Source organism: Salmo salar, chromosome ssa29 (assembly GCF_905237065.1).
Source record: "Salmo salar chromosome ssa29, Ssal_v3.1, whole genome shotgun sequence".
Classification (NCBI taxonomy): domain Eukaryota; kingdom Metazoa; phylum Chordata; class Actinopteri; order Salmoniformes; family Salmonidae; genus Salmo; species Salmo salar.
The window spans coordinates 35547527-35568669 of NC_059470.1; the positions used below are offsets into that span (position 1 = coordinate 35547527).

The 21143-nt window shown below is 43.3% G+C and overlaps 1 protein-coding gene across 1 annotated transcript in view; it reads right to left on the bottom strand.

Moving 5' to 3' along the window:
* Positions 1-3314: 3314 nt before the first annotated feature.
* Positions 3315-21143, bottom strand: part of LOC106590645 (calponin-3) — a 32321-nt gene continuing 14492 nt past the window's right edge. Inside the window, exons 2-7 of the mRNA XM_045710671.1 lie at positions 12902-13023; positions 9274-9340; positions 8321-8458; positions 7575-7691; positions 7045-7191; positions 3315-5053 (exon numbers count right to left, since the gene is read on the bottom strand). Of these exons, the coding sequence (XP_045566627.1) occupies positions 4688-5053; positions 7045-7191; positions 7575-7691; positions 8321-8458; positions 9274-9340; positions 12902-13023 (957 nt within the window). The 3' untranslated portion in view covers positions 3315-4687. The remainder of the gene's footprint in view (positions 5054-7044; positions 7192-7574; positions 7692-8320; positions 8459-9273; positions 9341-12901; positions 13024-21143) is intronic.

Here is a 21143-nt window from a genome sequence, read left to right on the forward strand (position 1 = left end):
TCTGGGATCAGAGCCTTGGCCTCCCCAGCAGGGGATGGATCTGGTCTGGGATCAGGGCCTTGGCCTCCCAAGCAGATCTCATGATGAGTAGCAGCCCGTCAGCTGCAGGAAATGGTCCCCCCCCCCAGCCTCCATGTGTCTCCCAGGAGCCTGATATATACTCTCCTTCACCCACCCCCATTCCTCATCCCCCCCATCCCCAAATCCCAGGAGCCTGATATATATCCTCCAACGCTCATCCCCCGTTTCCCCCATCCCGGGAGAGGTGCTTTGAGTCACGGCACAAGGAGCAGCTAGCTGGAGCTCTCAGCTAATAAAGTCCAGACCTCAGAGGGAGGCTAGCTGAGATACTCACAGGCTAACTTTCTATGCAACCAGCCATCCATCCATCCATCGGGTGTCATTAGATCCCAGACTGGCTCTACCACATTTAATTTGTATTATCTTTAACCTTTATTTAACTAGGCAAGTCAGTTAAGAACAAATTCTTATTTACAATGATGGCCTACCAGGGAACAGTGGGTTAACTTCCTTGTTCAGGGGCAGAACGACCTATTTTTACCTTGTCAGCTCGGTGATTTGATCTAGCAACCTTTCAGTTACTGCCCCAACGCTCTAACCACTAGGCTACCCGCCGCCCCCACTAGGCTACCCGCCGCCCCCACTAGGCTACCCGCCGCCCCCACTAGGCTACCCGCCACCCCCACTAGGCTACCCGCCAACCCCACTAGGCTACCCGCCACCCGCCGCCCCAACGTTACACTGCAGAACCACTCCAGTTATATGACATCACTAGAAATAGATACATGAATGGGTTATAGTCGTCTTTGAACATTATGGTCATTATTTTTAGAAATATACACAGTTTGTAACGTGAGATGAAGATAAAAGCTGTTTAAAACCACAGCTCCTCTGGTTGAATCCTGGTTAAGTACTTCAGTAGGATTCAAAATGGAGGGTCTGTGTTCATAAACTGTGTGTGTACCTTCTCTGTTCCCTATTCAACTCATTGGTAAACCTTCTCAGGTTACTGTGACTGAGCAAGACCGAATGGTAGCCTCTTAAACACTAACAGTCCATGACTAACCAAGGTTACTCCACACTGTTTTAAACACCTTCAGTACACAGGCTGCCTGAGCAGGATCTGTTGAGGTGTGTGTGAGTGAGTGAGTGAGGAGAGTCGGGGGGTATCTAGACAGTTGCAGGACTGGTTGGTTGGAGTTCTGCCTTCTCTTCATGGCCTTCCTACCGTGTTACTGTGGTAACCACCTTTTTTGGACTGCTTTCTCTTGTGTCTTGCGTTTTCATCTCAGATTCCACAGCTCTCACACAAAGCGCAGATTATTCCCAAGCAGCCAACTGACTAGGGATGAAAAAAAGGAGACGACCAATGTCCAACACTAACGCTCTGCAGCCCTGTCCATTACACAGGCAGCCGCCCCATCAGAACGGACACACAGGCAGCCGCCCCCTCAGAACGGACACACAGGCAGCCGCCCCCTCAGAACGGACACACAGGCAGCGTCGAACGAACCAGCAGCCCAAACAGAAGCCGCCCCAGAACGGACACACAGACAGCCACCCTCAGAACGGACACACAGACAGCCACCCTCAGAACGGACACACAGACAGCCACCCTCAGAACTGATTCACTGAACCATCCCTTTCCCAGAACTCAAGAGGAATGCTAGTTCACTCATCACTTTGCTTTCAGTTCAGCCTTTCTTCTGCACAAGAAGAGAGAGCAGCAAGCTTAACCTAATCGAATTCAATGTTCTATTTGACGTCTGATGTTTCTGTGGATGCTGGAGGATCCGCTAGTCCTCCGATCCGCTAGTCCCCTGATCCCGCTAGTCCTCTGAGCCCGCTAGTCCTCTGAGCCCGCTAGTCCCCTGATCCCGCTAGTCCCCTGATCCCGCTAGTCCCCTGATCCCGCTAGTCCTCTGATCCGCTAGTCCTCTGAGCCCGCTAGTCCCCTGATCCCGCTAGTCCTCTGATCCCGCTAGTCCCCTGATCCCGCTAGTCCTCTGATCCCGCTAGTCCCCTGATCCCGCTAGTCCTCTGATCCCGCTAGTCCTCTGATCCCGCTAGTCCTCTGATCCCGCTAGTCCTCTGTCATGGTCGTTTATCGGCTTGTATCACCGACCAAGCCATCGGAACTGTTAATCAAGTTCTACGTTAATGTCACGATTGAAAAATCATTCCTGAGACAGCATAAATGCAGGGGTTTCTTTCTTCTGGCCACACAAACATATACAAGCAAACAGAGAGACTAGCAGTTAACATTTAAATGATTAATTATAAAAACGGTAAACAACTAAACGGTCAGTACATGATGTATGAAGGGACACGAGGCAATTTTCTCTTCAGTTAGTGGCTGTGTCCGTAATGGCATCTTCCATTCCCTACAGTGCACTACTGTTGACTAGTGCACTATGGGCCCTAGTGCACAGTGAATAGGATGCCTTTTCAGACAAAGCCTGTGCCTTTCTTTTGCTGACTTGTTCTACTTCTGAGACTGACTGCGGTTACATAGTGGTCTACAGAAAACTGTGGGACATCAATTCAGACAGAGAACTGCTTTCCAACACCCCTCAAAAGTAGAGCACTATATTATAGAGAATAGGTTGCCATTTCAAACACAGCCCTGGTTTATAATTAGAGTGAGACATGGTGATAAATACAGTGGGAATGAAGGGGGTAATAAGATCATGAGCCATGTTGGCCATGCCCTGCTGGTTTTGGTGCTGGAGAGTTGGATTGGTTCCAAAACCACCTCTCTGACAGAACCCAGTGTGTGGCTCATGAGGGCATGAAGTCAGAGTTTCGACAGCTCAGGAAAGGTGTCCCTCAAGGGTCGATGTTAGGGCCGGTCCTTTTCACTCCGTATATTAATTATGTAGGTGAACATGTTAACTGTATGACACAATTGTGCCTCTAAAATTGAGAATGCTTTTCAGGATTTGCAACTGGCTTTGGATGCCATTCTGAACCAACTCTTCCACCTGAAACTGTGCTGAATGTCGTTCAGAAACAACTCTTCCACCTGAAACTGTGCTGAATGTCGTTCAGAAACAACTCTTCCACCTGAAACTGTGCTGAATGTCGTTCAGAAACAACTCTTCCACCTGAAACTGTGCTGAATGCCAGAAAGTCTCAGTACATGGTTTTGTCTAATCTCAAAGCAGACAAATGGAGTCATTTGCAGATTTTTACTTTAAATGGCATCTTTTCTTATAAGTACCTAGGCATGTATTTAGATGAACAGCTGCATTTCATACGGCACATTAAAAACTTGACAAAGAAACTGAAGCTGAAATTATATTTTTATTTTTAGGAACAAATCTTGTTTTTCTATGTCAGTTAGAAAGGATCTTGTGAGAGGGCCATTTTTTAAATCTGTGTTGGATTATGCTGGACGCAGTGTATCAAGGAGCACTTAGGGTCACAACTAACGCAAGACCACTCACCCATCACTGTCAACTATATAACATGGTGAAGTGGCCCTCGCTTCCTACCAGAAGGAACTGGTACATATTTGTGTACAAGGAAGTGCTTGTAATACTCCCTACATATATTTGCTCCTGACTAACACCATCACAATCCTACAGCCTCCACTCTCAGTTCAGTTCCAAGGGAAAGGACTGAAATGGGGAAACAATCCTTCTCCTACAAGATTTCCTGTACTTGGGACAAACTACAAAATACTTTAAAACTGGAAGAGATGGTGCCACTGCCCGAGTTTAAAGCTCTGATAGAAACGGGAATGTAACTGACCATTCTAATAGTGTATAATGTATTGTGTTGTGTGTACACACTGACTACTTCCTGCTGACTTCTTGCTAGGTCACCCTAGGAAAAAAATAGGTTTCTAACCTCAAGGCTATTTTCCTGGTTAAATAACATGCCGTGATAAGATTAGCCATACTGTATGCAATAAAAGCAGAACATTCTGGTTTGGTCATCTGGTCTAATGGAAAAGCCATTAGACCGTACTCACTTCAGGATAAAGCTAAATGGTCCATTTGGATGAGATTGAAACCTGCTAAAATGAAATAGATTAAATGTCCTGACTGAACATTTTCACTCAATTTGATTTGTATCAATAAAATAAAAAAAGGTAATATTGGTCATTTTAGGTTGGCTAGGAGATGGGTAAAGATGGGTAAATTTAAAAAAGTCAAAAGCAGCTGGTGAACCTTTTAAGACTGGCATGATTATGTGAATTCCTTTAAAGGGATGAGTCCATCAGTAAAGCAAGTCTGGGGATAAAAAAGTGGAATGGATGTAGACGATACAACGTTTACGTCACAATGTCCCATACTTCATAATGTAACAGTCGATTTAGAAGGAATGTTCTCAACCCTAATATATAGCACATCTCCAACACTGGATCTCAGGACATTACATACTTTAACTGACTGAAACCACTGCTGTTCAAATGGAAGAAGAGTTGGGAGGAGGTGAAGAAGAAATGAACTCAAGGCAATATTTCTCTCTTAGGCTTCAATTTAAAAACAACGCTAAACAGAAGACTACAGAGGAAAAAGATTGGCTCTGTTTGTTGTGGATAAAATACACTGTTTAACTGTTTCGTCTAGCGGCCGTTGTGGTGGAGCCGGATTAGTCTGGCAGCACAGACAGATCTGGGACCAGGCCAGTGCCGGATGGCCCTGAAGGGACAGCCCTAATAGTCGATGCCCTGGTCAACCTCGTTGTAGTGGGCCACGTCGCTGTAGTTGTCCTCTTCCTGATAAGCCACTGGGTACTCCTCCCCCTCTCCCTCCTGGAGGAACTCCTCAGCCTGATAGTCACTGTCGCTGATCTCTGAGCAGTTGGTGCCCAGGCTCCCGTCGGCATGAATGACAGGCTCGGTGGGCGAGCCGCAGTACTTTGGGTCGTACACCTGGCGTCCTAGGCCATATGCGCTCATACCCTTCTGGGACGCTGCCTTGTTGGTGCCCATCTGCAGGGAGATGGTGCAGTTGTCCACTTGCTGCACCTGCTTATTGTCGAAGATGTCACGACGCGTTCCCGGGCAGGACATACCGGCCTAGGAGAGGAGCGGAGAAGAGAGGAGGACAGGGACACATTTAGGAGATTTCCAAGAAAACAGTTATAAGGCAGGAATACTGACCTGGATGGTCTTCTTCAAGACAGCTATGGGTATTATGTACTATCAACAATGTGATTATGGTGATGTGCAAAGTAGATCTAGACTCCCCCAGGCTCTCTGTTACTTCCCCCAACTCTCTGTTACATTCCCCCCAGGCTCTCTGTTACATTCCCCCCCCAACTCTCTGTTACATTCCCCACGGGCTCTCTGTTACATTTCCCCCCCCCCAACTCTCTGTTACATTCCCCCCCCAACTCTCTGTTACATTCCCCCCCGGGCTCTCTGTTACATTCCCCCCGGGCTCTCTGTTACATTCCCCCCGGGCTCTCTGTTACATTCCCCAACTCTCTGTTACATTCCCCCCCCAACTCTGTTACATCCCCCCCCAACTCTGTTACATTCCCCCCCAACTCTCTGTTACATTCCCCCCCAACTCTGTTACATTCCCCCCCAACTCTCTGTTACATTCCCCCCAACTCTCTGTTACATTCCCCCCCCAACTCTCTGTTACATTCCCCCCCCAACTCTCTGTTACATTACCCCCCAACTCTCTGTTACATTACCCCCCAACTCTGTTACATTCCCCCCCCAACTCTGTTACATTCCCCCCCAACTCTCTGTTACATTCCCCCCCCAACTCTCTGTTACATTCCCCCCCCAACTCTCTGTTACATTACCCCCCAACTCTCTGTTACATTACCCCCAACTCTGTTACATTCCCCCCCCAACTCTCTGTTACATTCCCCCCCAACTCTGTTACATTCCCCCCCAACTCTGTTACATTCCCCCCCAACTCTCTGTTACATTCCCCCCCCAACTCTCTGTTACATTCCCCCCCAACTCTCTGTTACATCTCCCCCAACTCTGTTACATTCCCCCCCAACTCTCTGTTACATTCCCCCCAACTCTGTTACATTCCCCCCCAACTCTCTGTTACATTCCCCCCAACTCTCTGTTACATTCCCCCCAACTCTCTGTTACATTCCCCCCCAACTCTGTTACATTCCCCCCCAACTCTGTTACATTCCCCCCAGGCTCTCCGTTAAATCCCCCCAACTCTCTGTTACATTCCCCCCAACACTCTGTTACATTCCCCCCAACACTCTGTTACATTCCCTCCCCCCAACTCTGTTACATTCCCTCCCCCCAACACTCTGTTACATTCCCTCCCCCCAACACTCTGTTACATTCCCTCCCCCCAACTCTTTTACATTCCCTCCCCCCAACTCTTTTACATTCCCTCCCCCCAACTCTGTTACATTCCCTCCCCCCAACTCTGTTACATTCCCTCCCCCCAACTCTGTTACATTCCCTCCCCCCAACTCTCTGTTACATTCCCTCCCCCCAACTCTCTGTTACATTCCCTCCCCCAACTCTCTGTTACATTCCCTCCCCCCAACTCTCTGTTACATTCCCTCCCCCAACTCTCTGTTACATTCCCTCCCCCAACTCTCTGTTACATTCCCTCCCCCCAACTCTCTGTTACATTCCCTCCCCCCAACTCTCTGTTACATTCCCCCCAACTCTCTGTTACATTCCCCCCCAACTCTCTGTTACATTCCCCCCCAACTCTGTTACATTCCCCCCAACTCTCTCCCCCCAGGCTCTCTGTTACATTCCCCCAGGCTCTCTGTTACATTCCCCCCCAACTCTCTCCCCCCAGGCTCTCTGTTACATTCCCCCCAGGCTCTCTGTTACATTCCCCACAGGCTCTCTGTTACATTCCCCCAGGCTCTCTGTTACATTCCCCCCAGGCTCTCTGTTACATTCCCCCCCCCAACTCTTTTGAGAGTAGCACTTGCTGGGTAGCTCCTTTCATTACATAGGTTCCATCATGGTTTCAATAGGGGAAGTGGACCACTGTAAAAGTAACTGTGGGTTCCACCCGCTGACATACTAGTAGTGTTAAAATACATCATTGGCTTCACCTGGCTGGCTCCTTTGTTGGTGCCCATCTGCAGACTGATGGTGGTCTGGTCGTAAGGCTTGTCTGTCTGGGTCTTTGGGTCGTAAAGATGTCTCCTTGTCCCGTACGCTGTCATACCAGCCTGGCTTGCACACTTGTTGGTCCCCATCTAAACACGCAGGAACATAGAACCATTAGCTGAATAGACCCAATACAGGCATCCGGCCTCCATATACAGGCATCCGGCCTCCATATACAGGCATCCGGCCTCCATATACAGGCATCCGGCCTCCATATACAGGCATCCGGCCTCCATATACAGGCATCCGGCCTCCATATACAGGCATCCGGCCTCCATATACAGGGCGATTGTGCATGTATTACATTTGAAGAATCAGTAACATAAGCTACATATAAACATTCTATTATCGGGATGATTTCCACTGGCAAAATATTGTAGAATAATGAACAAAAACAACACATTTTATTGCATAGTCACATCCAGTAACAGAGCCTAACAACCTATCACACATCATCCCCAGCATGTCGTACCTGCAGCCCGATGACACACTGTCCAGCCTTGATCTTCCTATCATCAAAATGGCGTGTCTGTTTGTCTGCGTATTTTACACCAATGTCACACGATGTGTGCATGCCTTTGGTCTTTGCCTATGGAATGAGATAAGAAAGTGGAAATATATTGATGCTACAAGTCCCTTGGTGAGAAGGAACCCCATCAGAAAGTCTTGGTAACACTTTACTGTAGCTGTCCCCAGAGAAGGAACCCCATCAGAAAGTCTTGGTAACACTTTACTGTAGCTGTCCCCAGAGAAGGAACCCCATCAGAAAGTCTTGGTAACACTTTACTGTAACTGTCCCCAGAGAAGGAACCCCATCAGAAAGTCTTGGTAACACTTTACTGTAGCTGTCCCCAGAGAAGGAACCCCATCAGAAAGTCTTGGTAACACTTTACTGTAGCTGTCCCCAGAGAAGGAACCCCATCAGAAAGTCTTGGTAACACTTTACTGTAACTGTCCCCAGAGAAGGAACCCCATCAGAAAGTCTTGGTAACACTTTACTGTAACTGTCCCCAGAGAAGGAACCCCATCAGAAAGTCTTGGTAACACTTTACTGTAGCTGTCCCCAGAGAAGGAACCCCATCAGAAAGTCTTGGTAACACTTTACTGTAACTGTCCCAGTATACACTTATTACCATAACATGTATTCTTGTATGTTTTGAAAAACTAAAATGTATTATCACAGAAAACGTTCAGGAAAGTCTTTCTACCCCCCCTCACCATGCTGGCCAGGGAGAGCAATGTGCTCTGGACTTGGGTCATGTTGCCGTTCTCAAACAGGTCGTTGGCCTCGAAGATGTCATTAGGCTTCATGCCATAGGCCAGGATGGCTTTGATGAAGTTGCCAAGGTTCTCCAGCTGGGGGAACACAACAACACGGGTTACAGAGCTGGTACTATTCCCTATTCTATCTGACAAGACAATCCTATCCCTTCTACACCATACATTTCTATATGAATGTTCTGTGATGTTACATCCTCCTGAACAGGCCCCAGAACACAGAGGGGATGGGGAGGAGCATAGTAGGAATGGGGAGGGGCATAGCAGGGATGGGGAGGGGGTTAGGTAAAAACATCAGAAAGTAATAACTCCTTAAAGGTGTTGAGAGAGAAAGAGAGCAACAGAGAGAGAAAAAAAGAGACAGAGACCAAAGAGAGAGAGAGAAAGAGTGAGACAGAGAAAGAAAGAGACAGAGACGAGAAAGAAAGAGAAAGAAAGAGAGAGACAGAAAGAAAGAGAGAGAGAAAGAGTGAGAGAGAGAAAGAGTGAGAGCGCATGAGAGAGAGAGAGACAGGTGAAGGCTTAATGAATGAATCCATTTATTCTCCAGGCAGGACATTTTTACAGGTCTTAAATGGTGTTTAATGACGTGAATAGCCACTCTACGGCTTCTGTGCTCTCTTGGAAAAAGTGTTCATATTATTATGGAAGGGTGTGAACAACACCATACACTGAGGTTACGTTTGACGAAGACATGAGCCTGCCAGTTCAGAGCATGAGCCTACCTCGTGGCAGTTCAGAGCATTAGCCTACCTCGTGCCAGTTCAGAGCATTAGCCTACCTTGTGCCAGTTCAGAGCATTAGCCTACCTTGTGACAGTTCAGAGCATTAGCCTACCTTGTGCCAGTTCAGAGCATTAGCCTACCTTGTGCCAGTTCAGAGCATTAGCCTACCTTGTGCCAGTTCAGTTGTGAGTGGTTAATTTTCTTTATCGAGCCAGGCTGCAGTTTGTTTATCAATCTGGGGGAAAGGAGTGAAAGAGTCATGCATTAAAGTACCCATGTTCCTTAAAGCACTCATGTTCCTTAAAGCAGCCATGTTCCTTAAAGCACCCATGTTCCTTAAAGCACCCATGTTCCTTAAAGCACCCATGTTCCTTAAAGCACCCATGTTCCTTAAAGCACTCATGTTCCTTAAAACCTGTTGGGGCTAGGGGGCAGTATTTGCACGGCCGGATAAAAAAAACGTACCCGATTTAATCTGGTTACTACTCCTGCCCAGTAACTAGAATATGCATATAATTAGTAGATTTGGATAGAAAACACTAAAGTTTCTAAAACTGTTTGAATGGTGTCTGTGAGTATAACAGAACTCATATGGCAGGCCAAAACCTGAGAAGATTCCATGCAGGAAGTGGAAATCTGATTTGTGGAATCACCTTCTACACTTTGCCTTTGAAACACACCGTGAGTTAGGATTCATTTAGCTTTTACTAAGGCTTCCACTAGATGTCAACAGTCTTTACAAAGTGGTTTGAGTCTTCTCCGGTAGAAACTGACCGAAAGAGAGGCTTGGAAAGTTGATCACAGGGGGAGGGCCATTACTACTATGACGCGGGCGCCCATGGGAACCCTTTTGTTCCGAAACGTTTAGTAAGACAATGCAATCGTCCGCCTTGAATATTATTGAAGCTCTGGTTGAAAAAGGCCCTAAAGATTTATGTTATACAACGTTTGACATGTTTGAACGAACGTAAATATATATTTTTTGCACATTCGTGACGACAAGTCCAGCGCGCATCGTACATTATGAGTAGCCTTCGGAACGTGCTAACAAGAAGGAGCTATTGGGACATAAATTATTAACTTTTTCGAACAAAACTACATTTGTTGTGGACCTGGGATCCCTGGAAGTGCCTTCTGATGAAGATAATCAAAGGTAAGGTATATTTACAATAGTATATTTGATTTTAGATGGTTCCAAGATGGCGCTAACATGTATCGCCTAGCCTATTTTTCTGAGCATACCACCTCGTTTATTGCAAAGTGTGATTTCCCAGTAAAGTTATTTTGAAATCTGGCAATGCAGTTGCATTCACGAGATATTCATCTATAATTCTTTGAATGACAATATTACATTTTAACAATGTTTTCGAATAGTAATTTTGTAAATTGTAGCGCTGATCACCGGAAGCATTTGAGGGAAAATATTTTCTGAACGTCATGCGCCGATGTAAAATGCTGTTTTTATATACAAATATGAACTTTATCGAACAAAAAATGCATTTATTGTGTAACATGATGTCCTAGGAGTGTCATCTGATGAAAATTGTCAAAGGTTAGTGCTGCATTTAGCTGTGTTTTGGGTATTTGGGATGCATGCTAGTTGCTTTGAAAATGGCAGTGTGATTTTTTTTGGCAGGGTACTCTCCTAACATAATCTAATGTTTTGCTTTTGCTGTAAAGCCTTTTTGAAATCGGACAACGTGGTTAGTTTCAGGAGAGATGTATCTATAAAATGGTGTAAAATAGTCATATGTTTGAGAAATTGAAGTTATAGCATTTATGAGGTATTTGTATTTCGCGCGACGTGATTCCACTGGCTGTTGACTAGGGTGGGACGCAAGCGTCCCAGGTTCCCAGACAGGTTAAAGCACCCATGTTCCTTAAAGCACCCATGTTCCTTAAAGCACCCATGTTCCTTAAAGCACCCATGTTCCTTAAAGTACCCATGTTCCTTAAAGTACCCATGTTCCTTAAAGTACCCATGTTCCTTAAAGTACCCATGTTCCTTAAAGCACCCATGTTCCTTAAAGCACCCATGTTCCTTAAAGCACTCATGTTCCTTAACTTCTTGGGGCTATGTGGGACGCTAGCGTGCCACCCGTGGTGCACCCTATCAACAGCAGGTGCATTTCAAGAGCGGCAAATTTGAAACCAAATAAATGTCAAAATTCAAATTTTTCAAACATACAACTATCTTACACCCTTTGAAAGATAAACATCTCCTTAATCTAACCACGTTGTCCGATTTCAAAAAGGTTTTACGGCGAAAGCATAAAGTTAGATTATGTTAGGAGAGTACATTGACAATAGCTGTGTGTAATGTTTTGTCAATTCAAAGACAGGCGTCACCAAAACCATAAAACCAGCTAAAATGATGCACTAACCTTTTACAATCTCCATCAGATGACACTCCTAGGACATTATGTTAGACAATGCATGCATTTTTAGTTCTATCAAGTTCATATTTATATCCAAAAACAGCGTTTTACTATGGCATTGATGTTGAGGAAATCGTTTCCTCCAATAACCGGCAGTCAAGTCAGCACCACAAATTAAATAATTAAAATTAGAAAACATTGGTAAAATATTATATTGTCATTTAAAGAATTATAGATTTACATCTCTTGAACGCAATCAACTTGCCAGATTTAAAAATAACCTTACTGGGAAATCACACTTTGCAATAATCTGAGCACTGCGCCCAGAAAAATATGCTTTGCTATACAGACAAACGGCCATGTTGGAGAGATCTAAAATCGAAAATACTATGTAAATAATCCATTACCTTTGATTCTCTTCATCAGATGTCACTTCCAGGAATCCCAGGTCCATAACGAATGTAGTTTTGTTCAAAAAAGCTCATAATTTATGTCCAAAAATCTCCGTCTTGTTAGCACATGATCTAAGCCAGCCGGACTTCTCGTCATGAACGAGGGGAAAAAATATATTTACGTTCGTTCAAACATGTCAAACGTTGTATAGCATAAATCATTTGTGCCTTTTTTAACCAGAACATGAATAATATTCAAGGTGGACGAATGCATTCTCTTTTATAACGTATTGGAACGAGGGTACCCAACATGAACTCGCGCGCCAGAGTCTAATCGGCCATCACCGTTCCATGGCTCTTGTTCGGTCAGATCTCACAGTAAAAGACTCAAAACACTTTGTAAAGGCTGGTGACATCTAGTGGAAGCAATAGGAAGTGCCAAAACATTAATCAACCCCTGTGTGTTTCAATGGCATAGGCTTAAAGGTCATTCAACACATCAGGTATCCACTTCCTGTCAGAAAATGTCTCAGGGTTTTGCCTGCCAAATGAGTTCTGTTATACTCACAGACACCATTCAAACAGTTTTAGAAACTTTAGGGTGTTTTCTATCCATATATAATAAGTATATGCATATTCTAGTTACTGGGTAGGATTAGTAACCAGATTAAATCGGGTACGTTTTTTTATCCAGCCGTGAAAATACTGCCCCCTAGCCCCAACAGGTTAAAGCACTCATGTTCAATGTAAAAATGACATCTTACGACAAACTGATAGTAGTTTTAACAAGTGAATCTTGGGGAGGACAATATCTGCAGAATGGACATGTGTATCAAATGTGTATTCCACTGGGATGGGAAATAGACAAGATGCTAATCATGATATCAATCTGTGGACAGTGACAGGAGTGTGATTGATTACTCATATAAAATCAATGTCAGTGTTTCCACCCAGCAAACATCAGCTACAGATCAGATCAGATCAGATCACAGCACAGCACAGCACAGCAGAAACACACACACTTACTCTCCCAGGATGATTCCGTCCTTCAGGCCCTTCTGGAAGTTCTCTCCTATGGTCATCCCCGTCACTTCCTCGATCCAGAACCGAAGCTCCTCCTCCTTTTGCATGTCATATTTCCCTGCGATCTGAGAACAGTTAGTGTCTTTAGTAAAAGTTACTATCTTTGTAATCTTGGAACTTAAAGCCATATCTCTCATGTCCTGGCCAGATACTATGTTCAAGTCTGTCACATGAGACTAGTATCTTTGTAACAACACCATTCCCATTAAAAACTCTCATCCATCAACTGCCTCAATAAATATATCCTTCTGATAGATGTAGTTCATAATTTGACAGGGTTAAGAGATGTGAAAATGTCTCAAGCTGCTTTGAACTAAGGAACTGACAACAAAAATCACATCTCATACCAATAAACCCAGCAGAGACGTCCATGTGTTACATAATCACCAGCTTCTCTCTATTTACACACTGTGTCAGATCACAACGAATGAACGCCGGCCGTGCAAACACTCACCGAATCAGCTTCGGGAGGGAAATATCACGGGTTTGGATTGTGTGTTTCATAATCTACTTTGTATTAGAACACCGTTTTCCCTTGGAGAAGAATCTGTACACTTCAGATGTCAGCTAGCCAGGCTGTTACAGTGCTGTCAGGGGCCGAGATTACGGATTTGGCCCAAATGGCACTATATTCCCCATTTAGGGCACTTCTTTTAACCAGAGGCCTATGGGCCATTTAGTGCACTACTTTTAACCACAGGCCTATGGGCCATTTAGTGCACTACTTTTTAACCATAGGCCTATGGGCCATTTAGTGCACTACATTTAACCAGAGGCCTATGGGCCATTTATTGCATCTGTTTGTCACGTGTGTTCCCTCTCTGGCCTCTAGGTCACCAGGCTGCTCGTTATGGCGCCCACCTGTCACCATCGTTACGCGCACCTGCGCGTCATCAGACTCACCTGGACTCCATCACTTCCCTGGTTCCTTCCCCAGGCGTTATTGTTTCATGTCTGTGTACTGTTAGTGTTTCTTGTTTTGTATTATGTTCCTTTAATTTTATTAAAACACTCACTCCCTGAACTTGCTTCCCGACTCTCAGCACACATCGTTACACTGTTATATCCAGTCTCCACCCGAGCATTGAGCTGTGAGGTAAGTCATAGACTGGAGGGTTGAAGCTCAAACGTTTAAATGTTGTTTTGCCAACCAGACATTTAGCAGACTGTTTCCTGTGATGTGGATTGGCCACAACAAGGTCCTAAGAACAAACAGGTCCTCAGGGTTGTCACACCATAATACTTTCAGATTTACACCTTGGCTTCAATAAAGTCAGTGTGAGAAAAATAAATAGATAAACATAATTTATGACTCTACATCAAATGCAATTCACAGGGGAGATAATTCTGACAGTTAAATAACCCATTATGCAAGCGCATTATTTATACTGAGAACAAAAGAGAAGCTGTTGACTGAAAAATCAAGGCATTTATTGACTGGTCTGATATCTTTTCCTGGAGTGTATTAGTCCTAAACTATTGCCAGTATCAGGATACGATATGACACTGGTCGTTTCATTGTGTGGCCTGATGCTGTAAGGACAGCGTGTTCTCCCTGCGTCAGACATCAGCACACAGCTCTGAGAGGAAGTGATTAGGGTTGAATGGAGGGAACCTGGTTACCGAGATTTACCGCCCAAAACCACTCCCTTTTCATGGGATAAATAACTGAGAGAAACCGCTAAATTATTATATGCCATGTCTAAATCTGTCTTTCTCTACGGCCAGGTAGGTCTACATCTAATATGAAGACCGAATGCGCGTCTAATTTACCCATCTCCATGTAGCTTTCTCTACGGCCAGGTAGGCCTACATCTTCTGTAGCAGACCGAATGAGGGTCTAATTTACCCATCTCCATGTGGCTTTCAGGGGTCACCTTGTTTTTAAATTGTAAAGATTATAGTTGTTTTAATTGCAGCTGCAGATTTTTTTAAAAACAGCCTATCACTCGAATATCATTGCTTTAAATCAGTGGACTCTCTCACAGTGTCTCTCTCTCTCTCTCTCAACTCCATTAAAATTGCATCCAAAATCGATACTCCTGTTCTAGATTGACATAAAGCCCTATAGAGTATATAAATGCCAAGGCCTGCCTCTTTCGGGTAATACATTAAAATGCACTATTAGCATAATATTTAGCTAATAAATGATGGGCTATGGATAATAAGCATTGAAGTTACAGCCTCTGTCTCTTGTGCAACACGTACAGACCTGTGCTCCACTGGCCTCTCTCCTTAAAACAAACGCTCCTTAGCTCTTGGAGTCCCATGCAGGAAAAGCTAGACTACAATAGCTTGCTGGACATTTTACTAGCATTTGTTATATCAATAGACTATTGGAAGAGGGACACAAGCTCTTGTTTGCTGAATGTTAAATAAAGCATCCTATAGAACTCAGGGGGTAGACTGAAAGAAGAGTGAATGTGGTAGACCTAATAGCAGTTATTGATTCAGACCCATAACCATTCAATCTTCATGAAGAGAAGTGAAAGCCTTCTGCATCTAATACTTGTCCTATATTATATAAGGATGTCATTAGAATGATGAAGATAAGGACAACGAAACGTATTTCATGTAACTGTTGAAAGCGAGGAAGGAATGAAGCAACGCTAGAGAGAGAAAGAGGAGGTAGGCTAATAACATTAGGGGAAATATTATGAAAGGTACATATGCGTCAGCCTACTAATTATACACATAGGCCCCATTATATTTCAAAATTAAAATCAAATTAACTAGCCTATACTAGCCTGCACTAGCCTGCACTAGCCTGTACTAGCCTGTACTAGCCTGCACTAGCCTGCACTAGCCTGCACTAGCCTGCACTAGCCTGCACTAGCCTGCACTAGCCTGCACTTGTAACTTTGTAGGCCACATGTGCTGCACCAGAATCACACGTTCTCCTCTGCTTTATCATGGTTTGAACGAGGTGCATAATTCCAGTCCATATCATACAGTACAGTAATACAGTTCACACTCCAAAAGATTAGCCTACTGGAGCTAGTTTCATTTATTTACCCAAGAGAGCTTATAGCTAGCTACATCTATGGGCTTTTATGTTTTGGACAACGGCACAATCATTTGGGCTTGGGCTCATTAAACGTTGTTAATGTAGGGGGCTCATTAAACGTTGTTAATGTAGGGGGGCTCATTAAACGTTGTTAATGTAGGGCTCATTAAACGTTGTTAATGTAGGGCTCATTAAACGTTGTCAATGTAGGGCTCATTAAACGTTGTCAATGTAGGGCTCATTAAACGTTGTTAATGTAGGGCTCATTAAACGTTGTTAATGTAGGGCTCATTAAACGTTGTTAATGTAGGGCTCATTAAACATTGTTAATGTAGGGCTCATTAAATGTTGTTAACCTCTCTAGGGTAGGGGGCAGTATTTGCACGGCCGGATAAAAAAACGTACCCGATTTAATCTGGTTATTACTACTTCCCAGAAACTAGAATAAGCATATAATTGTTTGATTTGGATAGAAAACACCCTAAAGTTTCTAAAACTGTTTGAATGGTGTCTGTGAGTATAACAGAACTCATATGGCAGGCAAAAACCTGAGAAGATTCCTTACAGGAAGTGCCCTCTCTGACCATTTCTTGGCCTTCTACACTCTCTTTATTGAAAACTGAGGATCTCTGCTGTAACGTGACACTTCCTACGGCTCCCATAGGCTCTCAGAAGGCGGCAGAACGGTGAATGATGACTTTGCAGGCCATGGCTGAAAAACAGTAGCGCATTTGGATAGTGGTCGATCAGAGAACAATGAGACTGGAGGCGCGTGCACGAGCCGACACCATGTTTTTATTTTTTCGTGTTTGAACGAAAAACAGGGTTTCCCGGTCGGAATATTAACGCTTTTTTACGAGAAAAATCGCATAAAAATTGATTTTAAACAGCGGTTGACATGCTTCGAAGTACGGTAATGGAATATTTAGAATTTTTTTGTCACGAAACGCGTCGGGCGCGTCACCCTTCGGATAGTGTCTTGAACGCACGAACAAAACAGAGGATATTTGAACATAACTATGGATTATTTTGAACCAAACCAACATTTGTTATTGAAGTAGAAGTCCTGGGAGTGCATTCTGACGAAGAACAGCAAAGGTAATCCAATTTTTCTTATAGTAAATCTGAATTTGGTGAGGGTCAAACTTGGTGGGTGTCAAAATAGCTAGCCCGTGATGGCAAGCTATCTACTCAGAATATTGCAAAATGTGCTTTTGCCGAAAAGCTATTTTAAAATCGGACATAGCGATTGCATAAAGGAGTTCTATATCTATAATTCTTAAAATAATTGTTATGCTTTTTGTGAACGTTTATCGTGAGTAATTTAGTAAATTCACCGGAAGTTTGCGGGGGGTATGCTAGCTCTGAACGTCACATGCTAATGTAAAAAGCTGGTTTTTGATATAAATATGAACTTGATTGAACAAAACATGCATGTATTGTATAACATAATGTCCTAGGGTTGTCATCTGATGAAGATCATCAAACGTTAGTGCTGCATTTAGCTGTGGTTTGGGTTTATGTGACATTATATGCTAGCTTGAAAAATGGGTGTCTGATTATTTCTGGCTGGGTACTCTGCTGACATAATCTAATGTTTTGCTTTCGTTGTAAAGCCTTTTTGAAATCGGACAGTGTGGTTAGATTAACGAGAGTCTTATCTTTACTACGTAAATTAGTCATATGTAAGAGATTGTAGTGGGTTTTTAAAATTTTGAAAATCGCGCCATTATCAATTTTGAAACATATGACTATTTTACAGCCTAGAGAGGTTAATCTAACCACACTGCCCGATTTCAAAAAGGCTTTACAACGAAAGCAAAACATTAGATTGTCAGCAGAGTACCCAGCCAGAAATAATCAGACACCCATTTTTCAAGCTAGCATATAATGTCACATAAACCCAAACCACAGCTAAATGCAGCACTAACCTTTGATGATCTTCATCAGATGACACTCCTAGGACATTATGTTATACAATACATGCATGTTTTGTTCAATCAAGTTCATATTTATATCAAAAACCAGCTTTTTACATTAGCATGTGACTAGCATGTGACTAGCATTCCCACCGTACACTGGCGGTGAATTTACTAAATTACTCACGATAAACGTTCACAACAAGCATAACAATTATTTTAAGAATTATAGATACAGAACTCCTCTATGCACTCTATGTCCTATTGTGAAAGCACATTTTGCAATATTCTCAGTAGATAGCCCGGCATCACAGGGCTAGCTATTTAGACACCCAGCAAGTTTAGCACTCACCAAAGTCAGATTTACTATAAGAAAAATGTTATTACCTTTGGTGTTCTTCGTCAGAATGCACTCCCAGGACTTCTACTTCAATAACAAATGTTGGTTTGGTTCAAAATAATCCATAGTTATATCCAAATAGCGGCGTTTTGTTCGTGCGTTCAAGACACTATCCGAAAGGGTAAATAAGGGTGACGAGCATGGCGCAATTCGTGACAAAAAAAATCTAAATATTCCATTACCGTACTTCGAAGCATGTCAACCGCTGTTTAAAATCAATTTTTATGCCATTTTTCTCATAAAAAAGCGATAATATTCCGACCGGGAATCTGCGTTTAGATAAACAGACGAAAGAAAATAAAGCATGGGGTCGACTCGGGCACGCGCCTAAGCCCATAGTACTCTGATCGGCCACTTGCCAAAAGCGATAATGTGTTTCAGCCAGAGGCTGCCTCGATATCGTTCAGCTTTTTCCCGGGCTCTGAGAGCCTATGGGAGCCGTAGGAAGTGTCACGTTAGAGCAAAGATCCTCAGTCTTCAATAAAAAGAGCCAAGATGAAACAACTTGTCAGACAGGCCACTTCCTGCTTGGAATCTTCTCAGGTTTTGGCCTGCCATTTGAGTTCTGTTATACACAGACACCATTCAAACAGTTTTAGAAACTTTAGGGTGTTTTCTATCCAAAGCCAATAATTATATGCATAATCTAGTTACTGGGCAGGAGTAGTAACCAGATTAAATCGGGTACGTTTTTTTATCCGGCCGTGTCAATACTGCCCCCTAGCCCTAACAGGTTAATGTAGGGCTCATTAAACGTTGTTAATGTAGGGCTCATTAAACGTTGTTAATGTAGGGGGCTCATTAAACGTTGTTGATGTAGGGCTCATTAAACGTTGTTAATGTAGGGCTCATTAAACGTTGTTGTTGTAGGGCTCATTAAACGTTGTTAATGTAGGGGGCTCATTAAACGTTGTTAATGTAGGGGGCTCATTAAACGTTGTTAATGTAGGGGGCTCATTAAACGTTGTTAATGTAGGGGGCTCATTAAACGTTGTTGTTGTAGGGCTCATTAAACGTTGTTAATGTAGGGCTCATTAAACGTTGTTAATGTAGGGGGCTCATTAAACGTTGTTAATGTAGGGGGCTCATTAAACGTTGTTAATGTAGGGGGCTCATTAAACGTTGTTAATGTAGGGGGCTCATTAAACGTTGTTGTTGTAGGGCTCATTAAACGTTGTTAATGTAGGGCTCATTAAACGTTGTTAATGTAGGGGGCTCATTAAACGTTGTTAATGTAGGGGGCTCATTAAACGTTGTTAATGTAGGGGGCTCATTAAAAGTTGTTAATGTAGGGGGCTCATTAAACGTCGTTAATGTAGGGGGCTCATTAAACGTCGTTAATGTAGGGGGCTCATTAAACGTTGTTAATGTAGGGGGCTCATTAAACGTTGTTAATGTAGGGGGCTCATTAAACGTTGTTAATGTAGGGGGCTCATTAAACGTTGTTGTTGTAGGGGGCTCATTAAACGTTGTTAATGTAGGGGGCTCATTAAACGTTGTTAATGTAGGGGGCTCATTAAACGTTGTTAATGTAGGGGGCTCATTAAACGTTGATGATGTAGGGATCATTAAACGTTGTTAATGTAGGGCTCATTAAATCTATTTAATATATGTCTCATCAGACTCAGGTAGCACCAGGTTTGAATCGTCATGCTGATAAAAACTCTAATCAAATCCAGACATATTTATATGCTTTTGAATGACACTTCTGGTTTTGGTGGGAAATACAGTGTTACGCGGGATGGAACACTTGTAAAATACCAGGAAGTGATGCTATTGAGATCATGGTCATGGCTAGAAGCCATCAGAGGAAGTGAATGTGAAGCCAATTACAGCTGCATGCTCTTCTTCTTCTCCAGCTGCTTCCGCTCTCTCTCTCTCTCACACACACTTGTGTACACACACTGAACACGATAAGTTAATGGCTGGAACACATACCCACTGGCTCCCTGGAGCCTTTACCATGCTTCATCCTTAAATGACAAACACACAGCATAACATATACACTAACGCACAATCTCATTTGTGTAAACAGATGTACAGGATCTGCTAAAAATGGTAAGCCTACATGGGGAAAATGATTTGTTCTGCCACTAGTGTTTCTGTGCTGTAATGTACAGTACTTCAGTGTCAATGAGTAAGTACTGTGCTGTAAATTACCCACAATTAGATTGAATAATGCCATGGAGATTTAACAGGACTTTTCTACAATGTCAAACAAAAGCGTAAATGTAACTGTTCTTTATATGGTACTGTCGGATGAGCAGTTGCAGTCACCCATTAGCTCATAGTCCATTATAAACAGCTCAGAGTCCACTGTAAACAGCACTTCAACATTGGCCTATGTCCTATAAACATGGCCTTTCAACAAGCACATCACAGACACTCTAGTCATCCACACTGAGTCAGACAGACAAACTCATCTTTATGATAAAAAAAAAAACGTATTTCACCTTTATTTAACTAGTTAGGCTAGTTGAGAACAAGTTCTCATTTGCAACTGCGACCTGACCAAGATAAAGCATAGCAATTCGACACATACAACAACACAGAGTTACACATGGAATAAACAAAACATAAAGTCAATAACACAGAAGAACAAAAGAGAACAAAAAGTCTATACAGTGAGTGCAAATGAGGTAAGGCAATAAATAGGCCATGGTGGCGAAGTAATTATAATAGCAGTTAAACACTGGAATGGTAGGATGTGCAGAAGATGAATGTGCAAGTAGAGATACTGGGGTGCAAAGGAGCAAGATAAATAAATAAATAAATACAGTATGGGGATGAGGTAGGTAGATAGATGGGCTGTTTACAGATGGTCTGTGTACAGGTGCAGTGATCTGTGAGCTGCTCTGA